The sequence below is a fragment of the Lissotriton vulgaris genome, chromosome 9 (assembly GCF_964263255.1).
Source record: "Lissotriton vulgaris chromosome 9, aLisVul1.2, whole genome shotgun sequence".
NCBI lineage: Eukaryota > Metazoa > Chordata > Amphibia > Caudata > Salamandridae > Lissotriton > Lissotriton vulgaris.
In genome coordinates, this window is record NC_141697.1 from 680,097,687 (window position 1) to 680,116,709 (window position 19,023).

Genomic DNA, 19,023 nt, shown 5'->3' on the forward strand with positions numbered 1-19,023 from the left:
TTGCTAACTCTTCCACATTTCTGCTCATCCTCCCAAAGGAAAGAAACACAGCTACGTAATCGGTTGTACAGCATGCAAATCCAGAAAAGGATTCATGCTTCAAAACGAAATGGTTACTTACCAGTAGAAGTAGTTATGCAGCCTGGAGAGTTTTATGGACTCACATGCGACCCACCTGCTGCTATGGAATTGGGGATGAAAGCAAACAAGTGAGGTGAACAGCACTTCAAGACAAGGGAAGTTCCAAACAGAACAGACATAGTGGGGGAAAACAAAATTCTCCAGATAGCGACAACGAATAGTAACTTTTGGAAGTGCTTTCATAGGTCATGTGTGGGATACAGATGGCCCACGACAATATGGAAAATAAAAAGGATTGAGAGAAGGACATGATACGATTCTAAACAGAACAGACGTAGTGGGGAAAAAAAGATTCTCAAGTTAGCGACAATGAACATTAACTTCCGGGAGTGCCTTCCTAGGTCACACAGGGGATGCAGGTGGCCCACACCAAAGTTAAAGAGGAAAGGACATGACACGATTATGGACCCAACAAGTAGGTGGCAGAATAGATGCACAGCATGTAATTCCAGAAAACTCTTAGGTCTGCAGAACTAGTCTAACTGGTAAGTTACAATTTTATTGCTTACCTTCAGAAACACTCTTTCTAGTTGATACTCTAGTTCAAGATTAGTTGCTTTAATTCCTGTACTAACTTTGACTTCACCAGCTTCCCATCATTGTCTACCTTATATTCTTATGGGCTCAAAGAGAACTGAGCAAAAAAAAAAGAAACTTACGTGCCAATTATAACTCCACAACTGCAGGTCCTAAGAGTCCCCTATGAAGTCCTGGTAGTAAAAAAGCTACCATGCCATATTTAGAACTGATGGGGATGTTCACAGGTACATCAAGTAGCACAGCAGAATATGGGAGAGAAGCAGTCTGTGCCTCCTGGTATGACACCTGTTGTCTCAAGGTTTCTAGTAGCTGGGACTAGATTTTCCTCCAGTCCAAGAGTTTATGAAGCAATCTCCAGTATTAATATATTTCCTAGATTCATGCAACAGCCACCCTGCTTTCCTTTTTAGAATGACCCTGTGTACATAACGGAAAGTGGCATGCCTACACTTTGCAACTCTTGGTCTCCTGATGTCATATGAACATTGGTCTTTTTTATCAGCTTACAGTATGTAGTGACAAAAGCTATGTCTGCAAAACTTGCAGGATCCTCTGACTGGAAAAATACCAGATTTCCACTTCTTGGTTATTATCTTGATTATTATTGGTTCCATATTGAACAGTTTTTGATGTTTGTTTTGATTGTTGTGCCTTGGGCTGTTAAAAACAGATACCCAGATGGACATTTTGTCACAGGTGTTAGTAACTAACTATAGCAATGTGTGGAATAGAAAAGACAGCAGTTCACGAGGGAGTGTGATTATTTGCATCTGTTTGTGGACATTTTAGGCGTCTTGATAAACCTAATATTTTTGTTTGCTGGAAGACCTATCCATCGCATTGCTTATGTAAGGAGAATATCTAGGAAACAGCAATTAGCTGGGGATGCTGGAGTTTGAATTCTAGACTGTGACAAGAAAAGGGGGTAATGATTTGATGTAATGACAACCAATGCTCACCTACTCTTCTGGGTACCTAGATCTTTGGGATCAAACTCTATATCCTTCTTGAATTGCTATCTTTCCTTCTGATAGACTGGAACAAAAAAGATGCTCTTCTGTTGAGTAAGTTAAATTTGGGCAGGTGTGCTTTATCATTTTCAGACCTCTTGGAATGATATGGCACTTTAAGGCTTCTTGGAAATATAACACTGGCTTTTAAACTTCTCTTAGGAGCCACAGAGATGCTTCTAAGTATTCTTGTTACAGTTCATGTCTCTGTACCAGGGTCTCTTTTCTCTGTGACATTGTAGCATTCCTAGCTCCTGCTTGTCTCATCTTCTATTGTTTTGTTTTTTTAGGCCATGATTGCTCCCTGCGCTTGTGGAACCTGGAGAACAGGACATGTGTCCAGGAGATAACTGCTCACCGCAAGAAGCATGAGGAAGCCATCCATGACGTTGCATTTCATCCTAACAAGGCGCTCATTGCCAGCGCTGGAGCTGATGCCCTAGCCAAGGTGTTTGTATGATGTCTTGCTTGCAGAGCATAAAGGAGGCTAGGGGTGGGGAAGGACTATGCCCACTCTTTCTGATCCTGCGTATGGTTAGCCTGACCACTACTGTAAAGCCCTGCAGCGCCTCTACTTGCCGCTAAAGTGGCTGATGGTGCTTGTTTAGTGGTGCTATGTCCTCCACTCAAAAGAGAGTGGCATTCCCCTTTTCTAGAGCCCTGGATTCACCGCACACAACAGACCTAATACCTTGCCGTCTTTGCCCATCAAGGAGTCACTGGTATTGGTGTTATTACTTTGGCGAGGAGAGTGCTGACAAATATGTCTCTCTCTTGTGCAGAATGTGTGCTTTGCTCCTTTGGAACTGTAGAGCCTAATTTCTCACCTCCTGTTAGCACAGAGGGAGCCTTGCCACTGCCAACGTAATTTGGAGGTGGTTGGCTTGAGGATTGTTACGGAAGGGGTCGTGGAAAATGTTTTTCTGCTATTAGCATTTAAATGTGATTGGACTACTAACTTTCCATGATGGTGAGAACAGAACAATGGAAAAATGATTCCCTAATGCTACGATTGTGGACCGCAGAACCGCCATACTCCATCCTTGTAACCTGCAAGCACTGGACTCTCAGCTAGTCTCCTAGACTCTTGATTCTCCAAAGACAATCCTTGCAGCAGTTTTGGGAGTCACTGGTAAGAGTGTTTGTAGGTAGTACATGGGGGTCTATAATCATTGGAGCTAGAAGGTGCATTCTGCAATTGAAAAGGGCTTGTCAATCTTGGAGTCAATGTTGCTTGTTGACTAGATTGTATTACTATCTGAATGAGTATTCAGAGATAGGACAAAGCATTTTTTTGTCAAAGAAGAGCAGTGAAGCAAAGGAGTGTAGGACTAATTAAAGACAGTACTGACGCACAGTGTTGCTGACAGACTGATCAAGGAGAGCAGTAACTAAACAAGTTTAACTCTACAATAGTCAGAGAGCCATAGCCAGTGTCATTGTCCTACGGAAAGATGAGAATGTGCATTTTCATTGTACAGGTAGCATAAATGGGCATAGTCACTATCTGAAGAGGAGAGTAAGTACACAAGGTTAAAAGGCAAGGATGAAAGGCAGTGTGGTGCCAAAGAGGCTGGGGTAGTAGCTGTCCATCGGAGACAGAGGGAGTTGTTTTTTGGCAAGTTTAGATTCCATATGGCAGTGCCAGGGAACAAACAATGTTAAAGGGGGAGGAGATATTTTCTTTATCCGGAGGGTGAGATTGGCATGGTTTGTTGGTCACTGGAGATATGGGAGACGGTGCCAATGGCCAGAGGAGGAGTGGTCTGTTCCAGTACTGGAAGGAGATGACAAGGGGTCACTGTAATTAGATGAAAGATAAATTGGGGTTAGGTCACTGCCAAAGGATTGAAAGTGAAAAGGGAATACATGGCCCAAAGGAGTTGTTGCGAATTGTTAATGGCCATAGCAGAGAGGGGCACAATGCCTCTGGCCAGAATAGAGAAAAGGATCGTCAGCAGCCGAAGGAGAGAGGAGCATTGGTTATAAAGCAAAGAGGGATATATATGATAAAAAAATGGAGAGTTTTGCCAAATTAAAGATGCAGCATGGTTTCTTACCAAATAAAAGAGAGAGCACAGTAACATGACCAAAGATTTTGTTGAGTGGCTATGGGGAAAAGGAGATTATTGTGAGCGGCAAAGGAAGAGAGGGATAATTGTGCTCATTGGCCATCAGTGTAATGAGGAAACCTTGTCAGTGGAGAGAGAAGGAGATGGAGACTGTTTAAATGGTCAGTGTCAGGAAAAGGGCATTTTGATAGCTAGAATAATGTGGCAGTTGCAGGAATGTAATGGGGGAAGTGGAACAGTTCTAAATTGTGCCGTTATGTTGCTGTGGAGAGATAGCAGGCATTTTCTCTGACAGAGTAGAGCCAGAACGTTATGATCAATAATAGGAATGGTCACTGTGACTAGCCTGATGATGATGAGTGGAAGTGGTGCTACAGTGAAGTATAATGATATGTTTGAATGCGACAACCGTGAAGATTGTGGTTTGTTAGTATCAGTGTGGTTTGTGGTACAGTACTCACTGGGGGTGAAACACTTTGGTGGCCTGCATGACCTTCCAAGATTTAGACTTCAATATGCACCGAAATTAAGAGCATCAAAAGATTCATTCTCTAGTTTAAGGGATTGAGGATGAGTAGGGTCATGCGATAAAGCTGCATAATTAATGAATGGGAGTGAAAAAAGTGATGTTTACTTGTGAAAAGGTGAGAGACTCCAAAGCTGTGAGGAACACCAGTTACTGGCAAAGGAGAGGTTCGTGGAGAGGCACAGTGTACTTGGTAGAATAAAGACATGTTATGTGACTGGAGTCACTGAGGGACGAGTTTAAGGAAGGACTTGCTGACGAGAATTTCAGCGAAGTGTGTGTCACTGACAAGTGTATCGGGCTATCACTAACTGATGTTGAGTCCAGATCCAGCTTGAGTGTCGGTAAAGAGCGGCTGAAAGTAATAGTTAGTGCAGAGGCTGCACCATTGGTGCAAGCGTGACAAACTAGAAAGTGGCTAGGATTGTAGAGCAGAGAAGACTAGTCCTGCAGAAGTTCTATTTTTGAGCATCACTTTTTATGTGAAGCTTGAATAGCACCAGTCCTGGGAGTGCTAAGGAAGTTCAGACTGCAAGGTGAGTCATCCTAGTGTGTTGACATTACCGACTGAAGAATTTCACAATGACATTACAAAGGGGTTATAGCATTGAGTTTACAGGCCTTAAGCAATTTAAAGTCTGAATGTGGCTAATGGAGATCAGAGCTGCTGTTAGGTAGAAGTGAATTGCTAAGACTGGTGGTGTTAACATTTGAATGTGACCTTGAGAATATCATCCTCAATTGAAGTGTGTGGTTGATAAGTCTCAGTGTGGCTTCTAGTACAGTAGAAACTAAGAGGAGGAACTCCTTGGTGGCATCCATTACCTTCCAGATTTCCGTGTGCAAGTAAATTAATAGATGGAACTTGTTAAAAGAGGGATTGGTGTTGTGGTGCATTGGATTTGACTAAATGTGGCACCATTTAACAAGTATTAATTAGATGTCTGTGGAATCTGAGATGAAGTGCTAGGGACTGACAATTTTTTAAATCCTAAGTTAATGCAGTATAGTTATAAGTTAGATGTTTAAAACATTTGCTTTGGCGAGCAATATCACGGAATTGAAGCAGACCAACTTTATTTTTTTAAATCTAGTGATCATATTTATGTGTGATAGAAGAACACCACATTACAAAATGCGATGATTTGGTCCTGGATGTTAGGAGAAAGGTGAGTCATAAGAATAGCATTATATCTTATATGTAGAATGTGTTGAGTCAGTGTGTGTTGGAATAGAGAGTTAGTATTTGGACGGTCTGCTGTGAGAACTCAGTCTGAGCTTTAGGGTTTTTTTTAAATGTCAAGCCATTACCCCTTTGTAAGTCAGTAAATGGATGATGAAGTTGCTTGGTTAGGCAACACCAGTCAGAGATTTTGGTCAATCAAAGCAGTAATCGTGTAGCTCATAGTAGCAGGATCACAACACAGTCACACAGATTACTAAAGGAAAAGGAGAAATATTACTTTAGAGGAAAAAACGTCACTGAGGTCAGTTTACTTTTCATGCCTGAGTTACTTGTGGCCTTTTGCAAATTAAGATCCTTGCTAGAGTGGCATATTCATATTATTTTGACACTAACTTTCATGTTTTAGATTGTTGAAGACTGCTATCCTCCCTTCTTCACACTCCACCTTCTTTCCTGTATTCAAACACACAGGCAATGGTTTTTGAAATTGGAGAGCAAAGGAGATAAAGGGAACGGTTGCTTGGCTTGACACCCACCTTGTGGGCAAAAGCTAGACAATGCTACACTTTGGTGGCTCCCCTGCCTGAAAGACTTGGCCTCCACCAAAACTCAAGCAGGTTTCAACCTCATGTTTTATGTTTGTTTTATAATTCAACATGTATATTATGTAAAATTTGAAAAGACTGAAAGGTAAAAAAGGAGAAAGAAAGCACCCCTGGCCCGCCGGAGACCTGCCACAGCTGAAATGCGGAGGCCACATCTTATCATCACTGTGTGATAGTTTTCATTTGCTGTCTTTAGCAAAAGCCTAGGGGTGAGCAGTTCTGAGGTTTTTAATGCAATTTCACTTTTTTGCTATATTTATTTAATCTTTTTTGTCCTTTTAAGATCATTGAGACTGAATTGTATGTGACAAAGTTTTGCTTCAATAAACAGTTTGGAATACGATTAAAAGGCATTGCTTTGGTGCATTTGTGACGTTTACTAAAAGAAAATTATTCGCTGGAGAGATCACTGTCTTCGAAGAAAATGATAGTTTTGCAGCGTGAATCTTTCTGGATTCACTATGCTGTGCATATTCCGCCATCTAGTGGTGGGAGTTCGGAAAGTGCTTTGTATTTTTTAGGTCTCGACTATTTATCACTTAAGTGATAAATGGACGAGAGTATTGAGGGCCAAATAAGCTTTGATACCAACGGCGGATTTGCCACAGTACATGTGCTCCGTGCGCGTTCACAAACCAGCTGCGTCACAAACCACCATCTGTCTCTCAGTGCCTCACACACATCAAAGGCTCCGCTCCCTGCCCCCGCCTGCACTTCGCACTCTCCGACTTCACCTCCCACGGCCGCTCTTCCCATTCACGCGCTCGTTACCATTTGCTACTAAGCTGTATTTCTCCCCCCCTGTCCCCCCCCCCCTTCTTCATAGCACTGCCAAGAGCTTGTTAGAAAGTGAGCCACTTTATCGTGGCTGAAGAATGCATCCCAGGTCATGAATCCTAACTTAGAATTGTTCAAAAGCCCTTTTAAGGTAACATTCTCTGTTGTTTCATGTATCCAGTGTCCTTATTTTTACATTTCTCAGGTTCATTTTATTTTAAAATAATTGCTGTTCGGTCTCTAATGGCTGTTCATTTAATCGAGGCGCTATAATAAATATCTCCGACTCTGGTCTGAGTGGTGGAAACCTCCAGCGCGAGCTGCCAAAGCGCTTTCATAAGTCAATAAACATGAGGTCACACTGAAGCGCCGTTTGCAAACCTTCACCTAATTGACTGCTGAGCTTTTTGCAGTGTTACAAATATGTCTGCGCTTGTTTCGTCTGGATTCACAGATTAGAGTGCTCTTGTTTTGCTTTCCAGGCCACCCGTTTCACGATACTAACAATGCTGGTTCCGTTTGGTGGTGGGAATGTTCATGTTCGAGGCATGTGGGCTGCTGAATTCATATCTTATGCATAGATCGCCGCCTAGTGTTGGGTCCAGATGATTGCACTTGTTGTCTTGGAAGAGTCTTCGAAGTATCACGAGATAGGTGACTCCTCCCCTGGACTACAGTGCGCATGGGCATCCTCTCTCAATCCTCAGATTGTTTTTTTCCGCCATTGGGTTCGGATGCAAACTCCTATACTCCAACTTTGGAATCAAAAACAAAACTTTTCTAAAGGCCAAAAGGCCTTAGATTCGACGGTATTGTTCTCGCTCGGTACCTCTATACTCGATCCAGCCTTCCATCTCCAAGCGGTCGTCGACGCCGGCCATTGGGCCCTTTCAACGCCACGTGAGCCGACCGTCGATGGAAAGAAGCCCATTTAAAAGGTGCCCACAATGCCACTCCAAGTTCCCACATACTGATAAGCACTCAGTATGCAACAAGTGCCTTTCCCCAGACCATAAGGAGGAAAGCTGTCCAGCCTGCGCACAGTTTCGATTCAAGAAAACTATTCGGAACCGGCGTGCCGCCAGGCAAGAAATGCAGCGACAGGCACCAGACCCGGACAACATCTTCGATGATGACCAAGATCTACAAGAAGCGCCAGACTCTGACCTAGAGATCGTCACCGTAGAGGACTACTCGGACTCCGATGACGACATCCCTCCGGGGGAAATCGTGAGTACCCTGCCCCAGACACAGTCTACCCCGTTAACAACGGCTCCGGTCAAGGCATTGCCAAAGGGCCTTAGCCAAGATCATAAAAAAGTTTTGCTTGCCCCGCCATCCGGCTCGGCTCCGAAACCTTCCGAAACCCCAGGGCCCAGTAACATCGTACCAAAGAAGGTTCCAGAGCCAAAGAAGGTCGTCGACCCGAAAACGGCCACACAGCCAAAGAGCGTAGAGCCGAAAAAGACTGTCGACCCCAAGAAGGCTGTGCAGCCCAAACTTGTCGAGCCAAAAGTGGTTGTTGAACCGAATAAGTCCACACAACCAAAGGGCGCCGAGCCAAAGAAGGTCGCCGACACAATCAAGCCTTCGGCACCAAAATCCATCGACCCGGCAAAAGGTGCCGTACCTAAGCCCGCGTCGAAGCCAGAACAACCTATCCGCCGAAGACACCGGCTCAGAAAACACCAGTGGATCCAAAAAAGACAATCGACTCGGGGAAGGACACTCGTCCAAAAAAGCCAACTCCAGTCGATCCAAACAGGAACATCGACTCGGAAGAGGACACTCCTCCGAAGAAGCCAACGGAACACAAAAAACGCGTCGACCCGAAAGTCACGGTCGACCCGAAAAAAGGCCCGAGCCGAAAAAATCGGCTGCTAAACCTAAAGTCTTTGACAAACCAAAGTCAAATTTGTGGAATTTGTGGGGGTATTTATAAAGCGCAGCGTTAGCTCCGGAAGGAGCATCTTGGCGCTGGAATTCCTGGTAGAGGGTCGAAAGCCAGTTGTAGTAGCAGTAGGAGATTAGATGGCTGCCTTGATGTAGTCATCTGGAAGGTTAAAAATCCACGTTTTTAACAGTTTTCTGAAAGGCTTTTCGTGAGTTTGCCGTCTCAGATTTTTGGGCATGAGGTTCCAGGCTTTAGTGGCCAGGAAGCTTAAGGATTTTTCACCTTTAGTCTTCAAATTGAACCTGACGGGGAGGATGAGGTTGTCATGGGAGGAGCGGAGGGATCTACTCGGGTTATAGTGGGGGAAACGTCTGGTAAGGTATTTAGGGCCGGATTTGTTAAAAGCCCGAAAGGCGACGATCAGCATTTTAAAAAATATTCTTTTGTGGAGTGGGAGCCAGTGCAGGGATCTTAGAGCTGCAGATATTGATGACTTTCTGGGCAGCTTTAGGACCAGTCGGGCAGCGGTGTGAAGTACACTTTGGAGCTTGGTCAGTGTAGCCTTTTTTGCTCCGGCAAGGAGACCGTTACAGTAGTCCAGGCGTGAGATTATTAGGGCCACTGTTACTGTTTTCCTGGAATCAAGCGGTAGAAAGTCGAAGAACTTTTTTAGAGATTTTATAATTCCGAAGCATCGGCCCGCTACAGTCCTGACATGCTGGTCGAATGATAAATCTGAGTTGAATAGGACTCCTCAAGATTCCTTGCCGTTGTTACGGTCGGGGGGGGGGGGGCAACTGAGTTTTCCGGCCACCAGAGGGCTGGGCAGAAGATGGTATTTTTTCCAATGGGGAGGATCTCCGTTTTGCTGGAGTTGCATTTGAGGTGATTAGTATCCATCCATTGGAAGACGGCCGTCAAACAGTTTTTCAGGTTAAGCTCTGCCTTGGTCGAGTTTTCCTCTAGGGGTACGATGAGCTGCGTGTCGTCGGCATACGATGTTACAGGTATGCCGAATGACTCGATCAGGGATAAGAGAGGGATAAGGTAAATGTTAAAAAGGAGGGGGCTCAAGATGAAGCCCTTAGGTACGCCGGAAGAAACCCTCTTCTCTTTGGAGTGGAAAGGGCCAAGAGCGATAGTTTGGGACCTGTCGGTTAAAAATGATTTTATCCAAGATAGAGCGGTTTCCGAAATCCCTATGTCCATTAGCCTGCTGATCAGGATGGAGTGGGAGATAGTATCGAACGCCGCGGTGAGGTCGAGAAGAATGAGGATGGCATTCTTCTTCTGGTCTTGCAGCATCTTTATTGAGTCTGACAGTTCTATCAGTGCTGTTTCGGTCGAACGATTGGGGCGAAAACCAGATTGTTGCGGATGGAGTATATTGTGAGCTTCCAGATATCGTTTGAGTTCTCTGTAGACCATTTGTTCGGTGATTTTCCCCAAAGCTGGGAGGAGTGAGATCGGGCGAAAATTGGTGAGGTCAGACGGGGATTTGTTGGCTTTTTTCATAAGAGGTTTAACTATTCCCTGTATCCATAAGCGGGAGACAGATCCAGTGCGAAGTGATGAGTTAACAATATCGTTAATGATTGGGTTCACCACGTCAATGAGTTGTTGGAGGATTTCGGGAGGACAGGGGTCAGATGGAGAACCAGATTTGCACGCCAGGATGACTTCTCTGGTTTGATCTAAGGTAACAGGAGCGAAAATCTTCAGGCTGCCGGCTGGAGATTCTATCTGGGGAAGGTTGCGTGCACTTTGAGATGTTTGTGCAGGGGGGAAGTTTTTTTGAATGGCGTCAATTTTTTCCTCAAAGTAGTCCGCTATTTTATTGCAAAGATCTTGGGATGGGGGATTTCTGGTTGAAGCGCTTTGGGCTGGGTGAACGATTTCACTATTGAGAAAAGAGTTTTTTGTTTCTGATTAGACTCCCTGATAGCGTTGACATAGGTCTTTTTGGCGGATTTAATGTTGGAGAGGTAGTTTTTCCTTAGTTGGATGTATGAGAGACGGTCGTCCATGTCATATGTTCTTCGCCCTTTACGTTCGGCTTTTCTGCACTATAGGTGAGAATTAGCTAGGTCGGAGGTGAACCAAGGGGCATTGGTTTTGGGATTATTATGAGTTTTACGGGGGCGGGCGGTGGGGTTCCGAGTTCTGATTTCTTGGGAGATCCAGTTATGGAAAAGATTTGCGTCATGTTCGTCGTTGCCGGAAAAAAGTGGGGGCCTGGGATTGAAGGATAGGATTAAGTGTAAGAATTTCTTGAACCTTTTTCCAATTGACGGGGTAGTCACAGTATGGGTTGGGTTTGCTGGAGGATTGTGGGCGTACGTTTTTGATGTGGAATAGGATTAAGCTGTGATCTGTCCAAATTTGAGGGACAGGGGGTAGGGTAGTTAGAAGGGGAAAGTTGGTGCAAACACCGTCGAGAGTATGTCCTAGTGAGTGAGTGGGCAATGTGACACTTTGCTGAAGGTTGAATATTTCAAGGGTCTGTAGAAAGTTGTTGGTTTGTGGGTCAGATTTGGACTCCTGATGTAAGTTAAAATCTCCGAGAAGGGTGAAATGTGGGTATCTGAGTAGAAAGTGTCTTTGGACTGGGTAAGAGTGGTCTGTTTAACTCAGACACTCTGTTCATCACCACCCCCCTTTTCTAAATCGCTAGTGAGTGAGTGGGCAATGTGACACTTTGCTGAAGGTTGAATATTTCAAGTGTCTGTAGAAAGTTGTTGGTTTGTGGGTCAGATTTGGACTCCTGATGTAAGTTAAAATCTCCGAGAAGGGTGAAATGTGGGTATCTGAGTAGAAAGTGTCCCAGAGAGTCGCTCAGTGTGTCTAGGAATTTGGAGGCATTACCGGGTGGGCGATAGATCAGACCACCTGAGAAGGATAAAGATTCATTGAGTTTGATTGAGAAACCCAGGCATTCAGTATCTTTTATGGGGTCTAAGTTAAACGTGTGACAGGCGAGGGTATTTTTCAGTATAATAGCAACTCCTCCGCCTCTCCCTTTCCGTCTGTCTAGTCTGAAAATGGAGAAACCCTGGGGGAGGGCAATGGGTAAGTCCGGATTGCTGTCTTCCGTTAGCCATGTTTCTGTTATCAGGAGACAGTCGAGCTCTGAATCGAGGATGAGGTCTCGTATGTCTTGGCTATGCTTACACATAGATCGGGCATTAATCAGCCCACCTTTAAAGGGAGGCTGGGTATCCTTGGGGGGAGGGGGGGGGGGATAAGGGAGTGAACGAGTGTGTTGGGTTTTTGATGGAGGACCAACGGCAAAGTTTGCAGCTGAAAGAGCCGGTGAGGTTCGACATGGCAAGTTTGCAGTGGCAATTGTTAATACCACGTAGTAGGTGAAGGTCGGTGGAAAGATACCTGATGTGCGAGGTGGTTTGTGCAGAGTTTCCTGCGCCTGGCGCGGACGGGCGCAGACGGGCTTGCCTTAGGCGCTCCCGCTGCGCTTCCTGTGCATGCACATTTCTAGCTGAGGGGGGTGTGGCCTAAAGTGGGCGTGGTCAGCGTGCACGCCTGGGCTGATGGCGGCCGCTAAAGAGGGAGGAAGGCGCAACAGCGTTTAGATCGGCTGTGCGCTGCAAGCGATTTTTACTGCTAAAACAGATCAGTTAAAGGAGCACAAAGTAAGTGACACCACACAAGTAATTTTTAAAATCAAAGCAGAATGCAATTTTACTCGTACCACCAGCTCCCGGCTTCCGCCTCAGGACTGGGTCAGGAAATTGAGTGAGACGCTAGTTATCAGCGTAGATATAGGCGGGATGGGGGGGGCGTGGCCTAAAGTGGGCGGGGTCAGCGCGCACTCCTGGGATGATGGCGGCCGCTAAAGAGGGAGGAAGGCGCAACAGTGTTTAGATCGGCTGTGCGCTGCAAGCGATTTTGACTGCTAAAACAGTTCAGTTAAAGGAGCACAAAGTAAGTGACACCACACAAGTAATTTTTAAAATCAAAGCAGAATGCAATTTTACTCGTACCACCAGCTCCCGGCTTCCGCCTCAGGACTGGGTCAGGAAATTGAGTGAGACGCTAGTTATCAGCGTAGATATAGGCGGGATGGGGGGCGTGGCCTAAAGTGGGCGTGGTCAGCGCGCACTCCTGGGATGATGGCGGCCGCTAAAGAGGGAGGAAGGCGCGACAGTGTTTAGATCGGCTGTGCGCTGCAAGCGATTTTGACTGCTAAAACAGTTCAGTTAAAGGAGCACAAAGTAAGTGACACCACACAAGTAATTTTTAAAATCAAAGCAGAATGCAATTTTACTCGTACCACCAGCTCCCGGCTTCCGCCTCAGTACTGGGTCAGGAAATTGAGTGAGACGCTAGATCCGCTCAAGCCAGCCCTTTTTAGAGACCAGCTGTTTGTGGGTCGTACTTCAGTACTTTCCCTGATTAACATCTCGCTGGCCTCGGGTACGGTTCCAGCAAGCTGGAAGCGGGCTGTCGTTTCTCCTATTTTAAAGAAACCCTCCTTGGACCCGGAAAAGCCGGAAAGCTATCGGCCTATTTCCCTGCTCCCCTGGCCGACCAAAGTCGTGGAGGCCCATATGAACAAGGTTCTTTCCGACCACCTTACTCGAGCTAACATCCTTGACCCCACCCAGAACGAGTTCCGTGCTGGACACAGCACGGAGACCGCCCTTCTCACCATGGCTGAACATCTTCGCACAGTGATGGATGCAGGACAGACGGCGGCGCTTGTTTTATTAGATCTAAGCGCCGCCTTTGATACTGTCTCTCATCCTATCCTGTTGCATCGCCTGGAGGAGATAGGAGTGGGGGGATCCGCCCTCCAGTGGTTCCGGTCCTTCCTTGATGGTCGCTTCTTCAGCGTTGCGGTGCCACGGTTCCAGTCCAAGTTCCATCCTCTGAAACAGGGAGTGCCGCAGGGATCCTCGCTGAGCCCCACGTTGTTTAATCTATACGTGAGACCGCTGGCTGAGGTTGTCAGGCAGTGGGGTATGACCATGGTGTCATATGCCGATGACACCCAGCTAGCGGTAACAATCAGCGGGGATGCGGACCAGGATGCCCCCAGGTTTCAGAGTGGACTTAGAGCGGTGGCAAGCTGGATGAAGGCCAACTGTCTCCAGCTCAAAGCGAAGAAAACCGAGATCATGATTGTCGGTAGAAGGGCGGACCTCTGGGGGGATAGGTGGTGGCCTTCGGAGCTTGGGTCGGCCCCTCTTCCGGTGACGGAATTGAAAAACTTGGAGTGTGGATGGATCCCACTCTCAGTTTTGTGGGGCACACGAATAAAATGGCTGCCTGCTACTTTGGAATCCTCCGGGCTCTGCGTCCAGTCCTGAAGTTCTTCGACCCCCGCACCCGGCAGCTGGTAATACAGGCGACTGTTATATCGCGCCTGGATTATGCCAGCTCTCTCCTGGTGGGCGCTAACCTGGCCGAAGTCACCCGCCTGCAGCGCGTGCAGAACGCCGCTGCCAGAGCAATTGTTGGTCTTCCCAGATCCTGCCCTGTTTCCAGTACTTTGAAAGCGCTGCACTGGTTGCCAGTCAGGGCCAGAATTCAATTCAAGGTACTGTGTTTAGCCTTCAAGATTCTAAATGGTACGGCTCCTCAAATACTTATGGACCTCCTGTCCTGGTATGTCCCCACTCGGCATCTGAGATCTCTGGGCCAAGCTCTCACTATCACTCCCAGATACAAGCTGTGCCGTGTTGGTGGTCGTTCCTTCCGGGTCAAAGCAGCCGAGCTGTGGAACTCCCTTCCGGTGGAGATTCGGTTGTTGGAGGATCTCTTTTCTTTTCGTAAGGCTATTAAAACTTTCTTATTTTAACCTGGTTCCTTCTTTTTAGCGGTTGTGTTTCTTGTGGCTGTTGCGTGTTACCTTGCCATGCGCCAGGACGCCCCTTAGCTGGGGCAGCTGTGCGCAGTACAAATCCACGTAACATAACATAACATAACATCAGCGTAGATATAGGCGGGATGGGGGCGTGGCCTAAAGTGGGCGTGGTCAGCGCGCACGCCTGGGCTGATGGCGGCCGCTAAAGAGGGAGGAAGGCGCGACAGCGTTCAGATCGACTGTGCGCTGCAAGTGATTTTGACTGCTAAAACAGATTAGTTAAAGGAGCACAAAGTAAGTGACAACACGCAAGTAATTTTTAAAATCAAAGCAGAATGCAATTTTACTCGTACCACCAGCTCCCGGCTTCCGCCTCAGGACTGGGTCAGGAGTCAGAAGACTCCACCCAGGACTGTTGAGGAAGAACTCTTCCACCCAGATCCCTCTGACGACCAAGCTAAAATTTATATCAACCCAGAGACTGGTAAATTTACCATCCTGCATAGGAAAAAGAGGCCTTTGGACTTTGAACCTCAGTCCCCTATTCCACTGAAGAAAAAGGACTTTGGGACTTCTCCTTCTAGACCCTTCATTCCTTTTCAACCTATCATGCCTAGTACTCCTTTTAATCCATACACTCCTTATCCTCCTTCTCATCACAGGGACGACGAAGGTAACACAGGGGATGAGCCACAGCCCCAATATGACTTCCCACAGGACCCTGACCCACAAGAGGAAGCATGGGAAGAGCCAACTGACCCTTACAACACCCATCCCATCCCTGATGTATCCTCTTATCCTACTAAGCCGTCACCTACTGATGACACCGTAGTTTTTAATCAACTCATAGACAGGGCTGCACAGTTCCACAACGTGGATATTCATAACGACCCTGTTGAGGAAGACTTCTTGTTTGACACCTTCCCTACATCAGAAAAAAGTGTCAAAACACTTCCCATGTTAAAGGGAGTTCTGAAACATGCACCTGACATATTTAAGGATACAGCCAGGGCACGGGTAATCAACCCCAGAATAGAAAAAAAGTATAGGGGAGCTCCTACAGATCCTACTTACATCAAAGGACAGTTATCACTTGATTACCTGGTAGTGGCCAACGCACGTAAAAGAGCCAACTCCCAAACCACTGGGGAGGCACCTCCCGCAGACAAAGAGTCAAAAATACTAGAGGCATCAGGGAAAAGAGTAGCAGCACAAGCCTCCAACTCGTGGAGGATCGCTAATACACAAGCCCTACTGGCTTGTTACAACAGGGCGCATTATGACCAGCTAGAGACCCTAATGCAACACCTACCTGAGCCTTTCAAAGCACAAGCCCAAGATCTCATACAGGAAGGGAAATTCATAACAAATGCCTCCATCAAATGCGCGCTTGACGCAGCAGACACTGCAGCTAGGTCAATCAACACTAGCGTTCTACTTCGCAGACATGCATGGCTGCATATTTCAGGCTTTAAAAATTAGATGCAGTCCAATATCCTTAATCAACCTGTTAATCAGGATTTTCACTTTAGCCCTGCTGTCGAAACCATTTTAGATAAAATGAAAAAGGACACAGAGACGGCAAAATCAATGGAGGCATTGTAATTTCAGCAACATAGGGGCTCCTTTCGTCGCTCCTCGTACAGGGCGAATACACGAGGACATGCCTCACAAACAGCCTCATATTACTGGAACCTAACTCCCTCTGAGGCGGAAGCCGGAGGAAATACTCGTCCATTTTTAAAAATTGTATCTCTTGATTTGCACATATTTTAAAACTTTGTTTTGAATAGAAGCCTCTCTGGGCATTACCGCCAGGCTATCACTTCACCTTCAGCGGATCTAGCGCTGTTAGGTGTTCTACTCTGACCACGAACGCCAACCCTCGAGACACGAGGCCACGCCTCCTGGCAGGCCACGCCCACAACCCCCGCCTATAAGACCGCGCCGACCAATAGCGCGTCTTACTGGAACCTAACTCCCTCTGAGGCGGAAGCCGGAGGAAATACTCGTCCATTTTTAAAAATTGTATTTCTTGATTTGCACATATTTTAAAACTTTGTTTTGAATAGAAGCCTTTCTGGGCATTACCGCCAGGCTATCATTTCACCTTCAGCGGATCTAGCGCTGTTAGGTGTTCTACTCTGACCACGAACGCCAACCCTCGAGACACGAGGCCACGCCCCCTGGCAGGCCACGCCCACAACCCCCGCCTATAAGACAGCGCCGACCAATAGCGCGTCTTACTGGAACCTAACTCCCTCTGAGGCGAAAGCCGGAGGAAATACTCGTCCATTTTTAAAAATTGTATTTCTTGATTTGCACATATTTCAAAACTTTGTTTTGAATAGAAGCCTCTCTGGGCATTACCGCCAGGCTATCACTTCACCTTCAGCGGATCTAGCGCTGTTAGGTGTTCTACTCTGACCACGAACGCCAACCCTCGAGACACGAGGCCACGCCCCCTGGCAGGCCACGCCCACAACCCCCACCTATAAGACAGCGCCGACCAATAGCACGTCTTACTGGAACCTAACTCCCTCTGAGGCGGAAGCCGGAGGAAATACTCGTCCATTTTTAAAAATTGTATTTCTTGATTTGCACATATTTTAAAACTTTGTTTTGAATAGAAGCCTCTCTGGGCATTACCGCCAGGCTATCACTTCACCTTCAGCGGATCTAGCGCTGTTAGGTGTTCTACTCTGACCACGAACGCCAACCCTCGAGACATGAGGCCACGCCCCCTGGCAGGCCACGCCCACAACCCCTCTCTCCAAATGTGCCACCAGCGCAAGCGCAGCGGAAGAGCGCAGCGGGAGCGCCGTTTGCGCGCCAAAGGCGCGCCTAAGGCAAGCCCGTCTGCGCCCGCCCGCGCCAAGACCGCGACAGGCGCAGGAAACTCCTACCCCGGTCTCCCCACTTTAATTTACCAAGCCGATTCGCTAAAAAACTTACGCAGCGGCGCACACTGTACCTGTAAAGTTGACATCAACACCATCAAGGGGCCTTTTAGCTGCAGGCTCTGCAAATGGACCTCCTCCCCGGTCAAGACCTCAGCCCCCCAGGTTAACCCCAGGGAAGACAACCCACCCTTTACTGGAGGGTTGATCAACGTGGATAAGTGTGGCTCAGGGGTTAGAGGCGGCAGACCCCGAAGCTGAGATCGGTCCTGGACCAGGGTTCAATTCCCCGCCTCGGCGGGTCTTGGGCTCAAAAATTCCACGGACTCGATAATTCTCGTTCCGGTGCCTACTCGACTCACGGGTTCACACTCTGCGACTCTGGGCAATAGCTTGCTTAATCTCCACTACGGCCCCTCGCGGCGGGATGCCTGGCTTTCACCTTGTGGATACCCTGCTGGGGTTATCTCACAGGGGAATACCAGGACGGGTTCCCAAGGCAAGCGCCTTGATGCCTTCGGGTGATACGTGCGCTATATAAATCGCAATACATTTACATTTACATTTACAACGCTAGATCTATGACCTGCCACAACCAAGACATTAAAGACCTCATTCAGGAATCAAACCTTGACTGCTTACTTATAACGGAGACCTGGCTGACGAACAACAGTAACCCTGACCTAGCCACTGCTCTTCCACAAGGATACTCCATATTCAGACAAGACAGAATAAAGGGGCGAAGCGGAGGAGTAGCCTTGCTACTACGCAACTCCTTTAAATGCCACACCTTTACCCTTGACTCACTAAAAGGAGCCGAGTCCCTCGGATTCTCTATCAAACTCAATGAGTCCACCTCATTTTCTGGAGGACTTATCTATCGTCCACCAGGTACCGCTACCAAATTTTTAGATTCCCTCAGTGACACCCTCGGTCAACTCCTAATCAGATACCCGCATGTCACCCTGCTGGGTGATTTTAACCTGCACCTCGATTCAACAGAGGATGCACAGACACTTAACTTCCACCAAACCCTGGAGATTTTTAATCTCCAACAAAAGGTTAAGCAACCCACCCACCTAGCGGGACACACTTTAGACGGGGTCTGTACCAACCTCCCCTTTCTAGAAACCCACACCCCAGTCCCACAAATCTGGACCGATCACAATCTGATCCCATTCTTCATCAGAACCCCCCAGTATATAAACGCATCTAAACCTTGCTTATCTACAGAGAACCAGGTCAACTGGAAAAAGGTAGAAGAAGCCTTTAAACTCAAACCCACCCTTGAGACCCAGATACCCAGCATGACGGGAAATGTTGAACAAGACTCCCGATCCTTCCACAACTGGATATCACACGAAATCAAAATCCGTGCCCCACCCAAACGCACCAGGAAAACAGGTACAATAACCAAAACTAACGCCCCCTGGTTCACACCAGAAGTAGCCAAAGCTCACCTGCTTTGCAAAAAAGGAGAACGCAAATGGCGAAAAACATATGATAGTATGGACAGAAACTCCTACATCCAACTAAGGAAAAGCT

The 19,023-nt window shown here is 47.0% G+C and overlaps 1 protein-coding gene across 2 annotated transcripts in view; it reads left to right on the plus strand.

Moving 5' to 3' along the window:
* STRN4 (striatin 4) overlaps positions 1-6,429 on the plus strand; it is a 336,971-nt gene extending 330,542 nt beyond the window's left edge. For both annotated transcript variants that reach the window (XM_086938400.1, XM_086938401.1), the window contains exon 17: positions 1,982-6,429. In XM_086938400.1, coding sequence (XP_086794526.1) covers positions 1,982-2,151 — 170 coding nt within the window. In that variant the 3' untranslated portion in view covers positions 2,152-6,429. The remainder of the gene's footprint in view (positions 1-1,981) is intronic.
* Positions 6,430-19,023: the final 12,594 nt, after the last annotated feature.